This window comes from Anomaloglossus baeobatrachus, chromosome 5, assembly GCF_048569485.1.
Source record: "Anomaloglossus baeobatrachus isolate aAnoBae1 chromosome 5, aAnoBae1.hap1, whole genome shotgun sequence".
Classification (NCBI taxonomy): Eukaryota; Metazoa; Chordata; class Amphibia; order Anura; family Aromobatidae; genus Anomaloglossus; species Anomaloglossus baeobatrachus.
Genome location: NC_134357.1, coordinates 451,309,913 through 451,321,826, shown reverse-complemented (window position 1 = coordinate 451,321,826; position 11,914 = coordinate 451,309,913). Strand labels below are relative to the sequence as shown.

The 11,914-nt window shown below is 48.6% G+C and overlaps 1 protein-coding gene across 2 annotated transcripts in view; it reads right to left on the bottom strand.

Annotated features, from left to right (window-relative positions):
- Positions 1–4,066: 4,066 nt before the first annotated feature.
- KIF3B (kinesin family member 3B) overlaps positions 4,067–11,914 on the bottom strand; it is a 43,336-nt gene continuing 35,488 nt past the window's right edge. For both annotated transcript variants that reach the window (XM_075350553.1, XM_075350554.1), the window contains exon 9: positions 4,067–5,076. In XM_075350553.1, coding sequence (XP_075206668.1) covers positions 4,986–5,076 — 91 coding nt within the window. In that variant the 3' untranslated portion in view covers positions 4,067–4,985. The remainder of the gene's footprint in view (positions 5,077–11,914) is intronic.

Below are 11,914 nucleotides of genomic sequence, written 5' to 3'. Positions count from 1 at the left end.
CCTGTGTCTGTGGAATGGAATATGTGGGTAAGACCCGTAGGGAGTTCAGACGGCGGATAGGTGAACACCTCAGGGATATCAGACTGAACAACGATACACCACTGAAAAGACATATAAATCGCATGCATAATGGGGACCTCACTGTTATTGTATTTCAGGGTATTGATCACGTTAAGCCACTACCTAGAGGAGGAAATTGGGACAGGAGGTTGTTGCAACAAGAGTCCAGATGGATTTATTGGTTAAAGACTCTACACCCTAATGGACTAAATGAGGAAATTTCCTTTGCACCCTTTATCTAGTGGTGGTGCAGGGTCAGTGGTAGAGAGGAGGGACACACGTCGGCCGAGTGGGGGCGCCCACACACCGTTCTATCTTAGGGCGCCAACCCCCACATGATAGGTAGGGTCAGAATTTACAGCTAGTTTATTTAGGGCAAGGGCAGTCCCTTTCATTCCACTCTTTTCTTCCATTCCTTCTTTACCCTCCCTTTCATCTTCTTCATCTTTCTAGATCATAGTCAGGTTTTTTTTGGGATAGTCCCCCATATATTGTCATCACATATGGGATCTCTTTAATGATCAAATCTATATATATATAAAAATGTTTCTCTTGGAGATGTCTTTTGCCTTATTGGGATTCTTTGAGTTTTAATATTGATTTTTGGATGATAATGACACTGCCATACATATGGGTGACACACTTCTGATGTTTGTTTAAGAGGTGTGTCCTAATAATTTGGTAACATGGCTATAATTTGTAATACAATATGCAGTCACCTTAAAATTGTTTGTGGCAATCGTTGGTTGAACCGTCTTTTACAGCGGTGTGGACATTCCATGCTACAAACAATCTAACAATAATAATACTGTATGCTATTGTAGCTACTTTTTATGAAATCTCCTCCTGTCTAGTGTGATGGTCACATCCGTTTATTGGAAGAATGACCACACTGTGCTGTTCGCCCTAATGAATTAAATGAAAGTGCTGTCTCTGTTTTGAGACTGATGTAATCCTATACTCAGCCTGTGTGACGTGGTATTCACGTGACCAGGCAGTGAGGGGACGGCACTTGGTTGCCTTAGTTATTGTAAACAACATGACGCGGCATCCGGCCGTTGTCATGTGACTAAATGGGCGGAAACAGCGTCACATGGCCGGATGAGGGGGAACATTTAAAACTTGGCATTATGCGGCGGCTCCTTGAGAGCGAGAGTTACGGCCGCTCCTGCCACGTGGTAAGTTCCCCGTCTACCTACATCTGTATGTGGGATCTTTGAGGACCGCTGAATTGCTGATTTTTGTTGTTACTGTGCATTTTTCGGCGTGTCATTTAGGTATCTGGTCCATGTATCTTGGGACTAAGAGTGGGTCCGCTGCATCTATGACTCCTTGATGGGTCTAGGCTGACTGGTGAGTGCTTTTTATGAATTTAGACAGGGCTTGCAGGTTTGCCGTTATTATTATTTTTTTGTCATTCTGTATATTCTGGCATATTGTGCAGCCCACAGGTACATATTTGAATGAGACCTGAGATGGATTTCTGACTCCCCTGAAGAGTGAATTTTGAATGAAACGCGTCGGGAGAAAACATTCTTAAGGGTTCCATTTGGAATGAATTGGACCCCAATATCCTCATGAAGAGTGGCACCTTTATAAATTTGGTGAGATAAATCCAATTTCCTAAGGGCTCCATTATGGAATAACTTGGACCCCAATTTCTGTGATGAGCGGCACCTGTATTAATTTGGTGAGATTAATCTAATTTATTATGATCATTACTAGTGGACTTTAAAGGTACCCATGATTTGGTGAGATGGGTCTAATCTAGTACTGATGTTGAAACTCACTTTGGTTTATATATATCCCCTAAGAGGCAGGAGGGGTTAAAACCTATCTATTAGTGTTGTTTGTCTTTGGTCTTTGACCATTTTAGTGGAAATATTAAAGGTTAATTTTTAAATTTTAAAAAAAACTATTTTGTGTGACATAATGCTAGCTTACGGGTATAAAAATTCCAAGTTTGAAAATTGCTACATTTCCACAATTAAAAAAATAATGTCCTATATTTACCATTATCATGAAGTACAATGTGTCAATAAAAACAAAATCTCAGAATCACTGGGAACCATTGAAGCGTTCTAGAGTTATTACATCATAAAGTGACACTGGTCAGATTTCTAAAATGTGGCCTGGTCATTAAGGGGTTAAACTAAGATATGTCGTGTAATTAGCATCACCGGTGTTTACTAACTATAATCAGTTAACTGGTTACTTATAGGGTGAAAAGTAGTTACTGTGCTGTTTGGTATCATGGTATGTACCACACTGAACATAGAGCAAAGAAAGCTAAGGGGAGAGTTCTCTCAGGAGATTAGAAAGAAATCTAGACACAAACATGTTAGAGCTAAAGGCTATAAGACCATCTCCAATAAGCTTGATGTTCATGTTCCTATTACTACAGTTGCACATATTATTCAGAAGATGAAGATCTATGGGACTATAGCCACTCTCCTTGGATGTGGCCGCAAGAGGAAAACTGAAGAGACGGGTAATACGAATTGGAGCCAAAGAGGTGTCAGAACTACCACGCTAACTCATGGGGAAAAAAATGGTGAATGTTGATGAATAAATACCTGATGGATGTAATGTAGCAGTGGGATGGGACACTGTAAGGTGCAGAGGCAAATTGAATCCTGCATACAAAAAACAGATTACAAATTATAGGATGGATTATACATGGTGCATGGATTTGCACTGGTAACAACCAGTGTAGAGTGAGTAAAGGGGGGGGGGGCGACTTGCCTAGCTAGCAGTTTAGAGAGTCACAGGAGATGGCATGCTCCTTTAGGGAAAAAAAAAAGAGTCCAGCGATGGTGAGACTAGGTACTAAATAGAAAAATACCTGTAAAAAAACAATGAACTTATGTGGTATATAAATGGAGGTGCTGTTATTAGCTGGGGCAAAGTCTTCATCGATTAGCAGTAATATATTAAGTTAATTTTTTTTTACACCATTTTGAAGAATTTAGTGAAAAACAAGCAACGAGTACCCCTATACAGAAAAAGAAAAGGGACTTGAAATAAAGATGCAAATGATGGTTCGGAGAATTAGCGTATGATATTTTCCATTTTCCGGAGCTCAGCTTGCTGTCTGCCAGTAAATAGGGATATTCATTGCTTACCTGCAGAAGACAAAAATTGACTGATGACGGGTAACAGAAGCCTCTTTAGTGGTTGGACTATAAAAAGTAAAAAAGGGACTCAGGACCCCTCTTGCAGTGATGTCTGGTGGGACCCCTGGTGATCATATATTTGCAGTCATGTTGGTGAGCTCATTATGTATCTTTGTCCTGTTCTTGGGCAAACAAGCACAGACACCACTATGTAGTACCTGTTAAAAGGGATAGCAGTGCCAACCACATGGCACAAAATATCCTATTTTTGATAAATTTGGGCCATTGTCCTTCAGGCCCTCCTACCACTACCAGCCATTGTCCCCAGAACAATCGCCGTCAGTGTGAACTGCTATCTCCCTTATAGTCAATCATTGTTGTGAGACAAGTTTGAGCCGCTGTCCCAAAAACGGGCTAGCCATTACATGCCATAGCAAAAATAAATAAATAAGTAAAATCATCAAATGATGACTCATTTGATTATTTTTCAGAGGGTCTTTCGGTTTATGGCAAATTGTGGTTGGCCCATTTTGGGACGCTGGCTTATACTCCTTTCTCAATGCTGATGAAATGTAAAAAAGATGGTGGCTCCCACTCGCGGCTACTGTTATGGGGGACCAAAGGAACACTGTGGCTTGGTATTATTATATGAGGATCTAACCTGCATTGTGGCTAGCTCTACTCTTAAGAATCTTTGAAATGGGAGAATCCCTTTAAAAGTAGCAGCCAGATCAGAGCCGTCCACCATGCAGGTTAGATCCTTATCATAACAGCCAGCCATGATGCCTCTCAGGATCTGGTATCATTGCCAACCCACAGTGTCATAATAAAGGTAGTGATGAATGGTGGGAGGTGTACTGGTAAAATAGGAGGCACACCCCAGGGCCAGGGGCGGTAAAGAGATTTTATTTAAATATACATTCGCCGATAGAGAAAGGTACAAATAAATAGATCTCCCTCCTGCGTGATCCTAGATGGGGAAGGAGCCATCACACTGCGTCGCCTTATAAAATTCACAGTATCTATGGCTTCTTCAGATAAGGCCGAGGATCTGCCGCTTCTCCCGGTCACATCGCACCTCTGAGGCTGAATGTGACCGAGAGAAGCATGGATGGGCTCAAACCAGCAAGCAGATGCCAAGGAAAGCCATCACCATTTAACAAGTGCAGTCAGGTTACCAAGCAGCAAGATGGCGGACAGCGTGAGGTGGGCCGGAGAAGATCGGGTGTCCAACTTACAGAGGACTCTATGATATCTGTAGTAGAGGTAAGGAAGCAAGCTTAGTGACTGATATTTTTCGTACCTGGGCCTGTCGCTCGAGATAAAGCACAGGTTGCCATCCGAAGTAATGAAACAAAAAGCCACTAATTTACAGTATAAAAGATGACAACTAAATATACATCTAAAAAAAACATAAATACCAAAAAAAGAAAGGTCAGGGTGTTGAGAGATCAGTGCAGAGGCCGAGCGCCCGGTACATCAAACGTGTACAGTCGACGCTCGATTTCAGGTGGAGCTGTATACACTCAAGGTCTCCATGTCTTCAGATCCATCACAAATTAAGTCCTACATAGAAACACTTTCCACAAAGTTGAAGTCATGCCAAGCACAGGGGCACTGCCGTGTTACAAGTCCAGCGCCTTTGACTTGTTACGGATGACCCCCTCCCCCCATATTTTCACTTCTCAGTAAGCTTAACCACAGGAGGTGAGGGGATCTGCCCCGGGGCACGTGCAGGTTGTCTTTTAATCAGTTCATCCTAATACTTCGTCTACCTATTCGAGAGTCTCGGTTTTGGGGTCAGTTTCTTTACTTCGGAACCAACCCCCTCGATTGTGGGAATTGTGAAGATCCAGAAGGCCCTGGAGGTGGAGCTGTTCTTCGGCCGCCAGTCTTGGGTCTGGAAATGGGAGTGAAATAATAAATACATAATATAAATAAGAAAAAAAAAAAAAAAAGAGTAACGGCAATAGCAACAAAAATCCACTGACCTCACAGCAGTTAAAGTGCACCAATCACCAGGATTTTCCTATATAAGCTAAAGCCAGGGCTATACTGGCACTATCAGGCTGATTCTATACATACCTTTACTTGTCAGCTAGGATGTTTAGGTTTGAAACACAAGCAAATATAGTTTGTAAGATGAGCAGCTTTTTGATTGGCAGCAGCTGCTGATCAGCTGGGGTGGGTATTTATGATTCCCGCCCCCTGCCTGTTCAAATGGTTGTGGCTAGAAGTACCTGTGCGATGTCATACCCATGTGATCAGAAAGGGCAGGGCCTCAGCCAACAGAAAGAAGGGAATTTTGTTACTTACCGTAAATTCCTTTTCTTCTATCTCCTATTGGGAGACCCAGACGATTGGGTGTATAGCACTGCCTCCGGAGGCCACACAAAGCAATTACACTAAAAAGTGTAAGGCCCCTCCCCTTCTGGCTATACACCCCCAGTGTGATCACTGGCTCACCAGTTTTAGTGCAAAAGCAAGAAGGAGGAAAGCCAATAACTGGTTTAAACAAATTCACTCCGAAGTAACCTCGGAGAACTGAAAACCGTTTAACATGAACAACATGTGTACCCGAAAAACAACCAAAAATCCCGAAGGACAACAGGGCGGGTGCTGGGTCTCCCAATAGGAGCTAGAAGAAAAGGAATTTACGGTAAGTAACAAAATTCCCTTCTTCTTCGGCGCTCCATTGGGAGACCCAGACGATTGGGACGTCCAAAAGCTGTCCCTGGGTGGGTAAAGAATACCTCATGTTAGAGCTGCAAGACAGCCCTCCCCTATATGGAGGCAACTGCCGCCTGCAGGACTCTTCTACCTAGGCTGGCGTCCGCCGAAGCGTAGCTATGCACCTGATAATGTTTGGTGAAAGTGTGCAGACTCGACCAGGTAGCTGCCTGGCACACCTGTTGAGCCGTAGCCTGGTGTCGCAATGCCCAGGACGCACCCACGGCTCTGGTAGAATGGGCCTTCAGCCCTGATGGAACCGGAAGCCCAGCAGAACGGTAGGCTTCAAGAATTGGTTCTTTGATCCATCGAGCCAGGGTGGCTTTGGAAGCCTGCGACCCTTTGCGCTTGCCAGCGACAAGGACAAAGAGTGCATCCGAGCGGCGCAGGGGCGCCGTGCGGGAAATGTAGATTCTGAGTGCTCTCACCAGATCTAACAAATGTAAATCCTTCTCATACCGATGAACTGCATGAGGACAAAACGAAGGCAAAGAGATATCCTGATTAAGATGAAAAGAGGATACCACCTTCGGGAGAAACTCCTGAATGGGGCGCAGCACTACCTTGTCCTGGTGGAAGACCAGGAAGGGAGCCTTGCATGATAGCGCTGCCAGCTCAGACACTCTCCGAAGAGATGTGATCGCTACCAGAAAAACCACTTTCTGTGATAGTCTAGAAAGTGAAACCTCCCTCAGAGGCTCGAAGGGCGGCTTCTGGAGGGCAACTAGTACCCTGTTCAGATCCCATGGATCTAACGGCCGCTTGTACGGGGGTACGATATGGCAAACCCCCTGTAGGAACGTGCGCACCTTAGGAAGGCGTGCCAAACGCCTCTGAAAAAAGACGGATAGCGCCGAGACCTGACCTTTAAGGGAGCCGAGCGACAAACCTTTTTCTAACCCAGATTGCAGGAAAGAAAGAAAGGTAGACAATGCAAATGGCCAGGGAGACACTCCCTGAGCAGAGCACCAGGATAAGAATATCCTCCACGTTCTGTGGTAGATCTTAGCGGACGTGGGCTTCCTAGCTTGTCTCATGGTGGCAACGACCCCTTGGGATAATCCTGAAGACGCTAGGATCCAGGACTCAATGGCCACACAGTCAGGTTCAGGGCCGCAGAATTCCGATGGAAAAACGGCCCTTGGGACAGTAAGTCTGGTCGGTCTGGTAGTGCCCACGGTTGGCCGACCGTGAGCTGCCACAGATCCGGATACCACGCCCTCCTCGGCCAGTCTGGAGCGACGAGTATGACGCGGCTGCAATCGGATCTGATCTTGCGTAGCACTCTGGGCAAGAGTGCCAGAGGTGGAAACACATAAGGGAGCCGGAACTGCGACCAATCTTGCACTAGGGCGTCTGCCGCCAGCGCCCTTTGATCGCGAGACCGTGCCATGAAGGTTGGGACCTTGTTGTTGTGCCGGGACGCCATGAGGTCGACGTCCGGCCTTCCCCATCGGCGACAGATTTCCTGAAACACGTCTGGGTGAAGGGACCATTCCCCTGCGTCCATGCCCTGGCGACTGAGGAAGTCTGCTTCCCAGTTTTCTACGCCGGGGATGTGAACTGCGGATATGGTGGAGGCCGTGGCTTCCACCCACATCAGAATCCGCCGGACTTCCTGGAAGGCTTGCCGACTGCGTGTCCCCCCTTGGTGGTTGATGTATGCCACCGCTGTGGAGTTGTCCGACTGAATTCGGATCTGCCTTCCTTCCAGCCACTGCTGGAAGGCTAGTAGGGCAAGATACACTGCTCTGATTTCCAGAACATTGATCTGAAGGGTGGACTCCTGCTGAGTCCACGTACCCTGAGCCCTGTGGTGGAGAAAAACTGCTCCCCACCCTGACAGACTCGCGTCTGTCGTGACCACCGCCCAAGACGGTGGTAGGAAGGATCTTCCCTGTGATAATGAGGTGGGAAGAAGCCACCACTGCAGAGAGTCCTTGGCCGTCTGGGAAAGGGAGACTTTCCTGTCCAGGGATTTTGACTTCCCGTCCCATTGGCGGAGAATGTCCAATTGAAGTGGGCGCAGATGAAACTGCGCAAACGGAACCGCCTCCATTGCAGCCACCATCTTCCCGAGGAAGTGCATGAGGCGTCTTAAGGAGTGCGACTGATCTTGAAGGAGAGCCTGCACCCCAGTCTGTAGAGACCGCTGCTTGTCCAGCGGAAGCTTCACTATCGCTGAGAGAGTATGAAACTCCATGCCAAGATACGTTAGTGACTGGGTCGGTGACAGATTTGACTTTGAGAAGTTGATGATCCACCCGAACGTCTGGAGAGTCTCCAGTGCAACAGTCAAGCGGAGTTGGCATGCCTCTTGAGAGGGTGCCTTGACCAGTAGATCGTCCAAGTAAGGGATCACAGAGTGTCCCTGAGAGTGCAAGACTGCTACCACTGCCGCCATGATCTTGGTGAACACCCGTGGGGCTGTCGCGAGACCAAATGGCAGAGCTACGAACTGAAGATGGTCGTCTCCTATCACGAAGCGTAGAAAGCGTTGGTGCTCTGTAGCAATCGGCACGTGGAGATAAGCATCCTTGATGTCTATTGATGCTAGGAAATCTCCTTGAGACATTGAGGCAATGACTGAGCGGAGGGATTCCATCCGGAACCGCCTGGCGTTCACATGCTTGTTGAGCAGTTTTAGGTCCAGAACAGGACGGAATGAGCCGTCCTTTTTTGGCACCACAAAGAGATTGGAGTAAAAACCTTGACCTTGTTCCTGAAGAGGAACAGGGACCACCACTCCATCTGCTCTTAGAGAAGTCACCGCCTGCAGAAGGGCATCTGCTCGGTCGGGATGTGGGGAAGTTCTGAAGAACCGAGGCGGAGGCCGAGAACTGAACTCTATCCTGTACCCGTGAGACAAAATGTCTGTTACCCACCGGTCTTTGACCTGTGGCAGCCAAATGTCGCAAAAGCGGGAGAGCCTGCCACCGACCGAGGATGCGGAGGGAGGCGGCCGAAAGTCATGAGGCAGCCGCCTTGGAAGCGGTACCTCCGGTTGCTTTCTTGGGGCGTGAGTGAGCCCGCCAGGAATCAGAGCTCCTTTGCTCTTTCTGAGTCCCTTTGGACGAGGAGAATTGGGGCTTGCCCGAGCCTCGAAAGGACCGAAACTTTGACTGCCACTTCCTCTGTGGAGGTTTGCTTGATCTGGGCTGGGGTAAGGAGGAGTCCTTACCTTTGGACTGTTTAATGATTTCCGCCAATTGCTCACCAAACAGTCTGTCTCCAGATAATGGCAAGCTGGTTAAACATTTTTTAGAAGCAGAATCTGCTTTCCATTCCTTTAACCACAAGGCCCTGCGCAAAACTACAGAGTTGGCGGATGCCATTGAGGTACGGCTCGTAGAGTCCAGTACCGCATTGATAGCGTAGGTCGCAAACGCAGACATTTGCGTAGTTAGGGACGCCACTTGCGGCACTGCTGGACGTATGAGAGAGTCCACCTGTGCCAGACCAGCTGAAATAGCTTGGAGCGCCCACACGGCCGCGAATGCTGGAGCAAACGACGCGCCGATAGCTTCATAGACAGATTTCAACCAAAGGTCCATCTGTCTGTCATTGGCATCTTTAAGTGAAGCCCCATCCTCCACTGCAACTATGGATCTAGCTGCAAGCCTGGATATTGGAGGGTCCACTTTTGGACACTGGGTCCAGCGTTTGACCACGTCAGGGGGAAAAGGATAACGTGTATCCTTAAGGCGTTTAGAAAAACGCTTGTCCGGATAAGTATTGTGTTTCTGGATGGATTCTCTGAAGTCAGAGTGGTCCAGAAAAGTACTCAATTTACGCTTGGGATACAGGAAATGGAATTTCTCCTGCTGTGCAGCTGCCTCCTCTGCAGAAGGGGCTGGGGGAGAAATATCCAACAGCCTATTGATGGCCGCTATAAGGTCATTTACCATGGCGTCACCATCTGGCGTATCCAAATTGAGTGCGGCGTCAGGACAAGACTCCTGATCACCCACCTCTGAACCATCATATAGGGACCCTTCTCGCTGAGACCCTGATCCGCGTGATGACGTGGAGGGTCTCTCCCAGCGAGCTCGCTTAGGCGGACTGGGACTGTCATCGGAGTCAGAGCCCTCAGCCTGTGATGCCTGGGACCCCCTTGAAGTACGGATTAGTTCCAACTGAGGGGGACCGGGGAACATAGACACAGCAGTGTCTATGGTCTGAGCAACTGGCCTGGACTGCAAGGTCTCCAGGATTTTTGTCATAGTCACAGACATTTTATCAGCAAAGACTGCAAATTCTGTCCCCGTCACCGGGGCAGGGTTCACAGGCGTCTCTGCCTGGGCTACCACCACAATAGGCTCTGGCTGACGAAGTGCCACTGGGACTGAACATTGCACACAATGAGAGTCGTTGGAGCCTGCTGGTAGATTAGCCCCACATGCTGTACAAGCCGTGTATACAGCCCGTGCCTTGGCACCCTTGCGTTTTGCGGATGACATGCTGTTGTCTCCTCAAAGCAATATAGGGTGTACAGCCAAGAAGCGACCTTACAGTGCAGTATATAAATATATCTGGTACAGCGAAAAATATAACACTGTGGCACTAGTGGGGCCGCACGTATGTGCTGCTTACCGCCCGCTTAGCGCAGGTGTGTGGTCGCCAGAAACCCCTAGCCTGGGTCCCCCAGAGCCTGCGTCCGTTCTCCAGCCAGACTGCATGTGTATAATGGCTGCCGGCGTCCTGGGGAGCTGCAAGCCTGGGGGCGGGCCTGGGGGCGGGCCTAGGGCGTGCACAGAGAAAAAGCGCGAAGCCTGTGTCCTACTGTGCTCAGTGAGAGGGCTGGAGCATGTAAATCGTGCTCCAGCCCTCGGCGCTGCCGATTGAACAACGTCTCTCCCCTACCCTGATTGACAGGGTGGGGGGCGTTAACGAAGCGGAGCTAGGCCGCAGAAAACCGGGGACTAAAGTTAGAAGCGCCGCCGCCGTAAAAGCGCGGTCGGCGCGTCCCCGGCGCACTACAAGTCGCAGCTGCGCCGCCGCTCCAGGGGCGGTCGGCGCGGCGATCCACACACATAAAGTCCCCCAGTAATCTGCGGGGACTATAAGCCCAGCGCACAGCGCTACAGTCCCCGGCGCACTAGCACACCCAGCAAGCCTGGGGTGTGCGTGGCCTGCCATACGGGGACACAGAGTACCTGAAAGTTGCAGGGCCTTGTCCCTGAACGGCACTCCCGCTCCACATCCAGCAGGTTCTATGGGTCTGTGGATGGAGCCCGGCCTCAGGGCTTGGTGGCCGGTAAGATCCCACTTCCTCAGAGCCCCTCAGGGGGATGGGGAAGGAAAACAGCATGTGGGCTCCAGCCTCCGTACCCGCAATGGGTACCTCAACCTTACAAACCACAAGTGGGGTAAGAAGGGAGCATGCTGGGGGCCCCATATGGGCCCTCTTTTCTTCCATCCGATATAGTCAGCAGCTACTGCTGACTAAACAGTGGAGCTATGCGTGGATGTCTGACCTCCTTCGCACAAAGCAGAAAACTGGTGAGCCAGTGATCCCACTGGGGGTGTATAGCCAGAAGGGGAGGGGCCTTACACTTTTTAGTGTAATTGCTTTGTGTGGCCTCTGGAGGCAGTGCTATACACCCAATCGTCTGGGTCTCCCAATGGAGCGCCGAAGAAAATGTTGCTTCCTGGTATCAGCTATGTTGGCTGAGGCCTTGCCCCTTCTGGCCACATGGGTATGACATCAGCACAGGTCCTTCTAGTCACTTAGTAAAGCGATTCTATAATAGAATTAGCATAAACAACAGGGGGAGGACAGACAGGTAGGGGGCGGGAATCACATGAATACCCACCCCAGCTATTAGCTGATTGACAGCTGCTGTCAATCAAAAAGCTGTTCATTTCACAAATTTTACTTGCTTGTGTTTCAAAACCTATACATCCGAGCTGACCACTAAAGGTATGTATAGAATCAGCCTGGTAGTGCCAGTATAGCACTGGATTTAGGTTATATAAAAAAATCCAGCATGCAAAGCTGCTGTGTA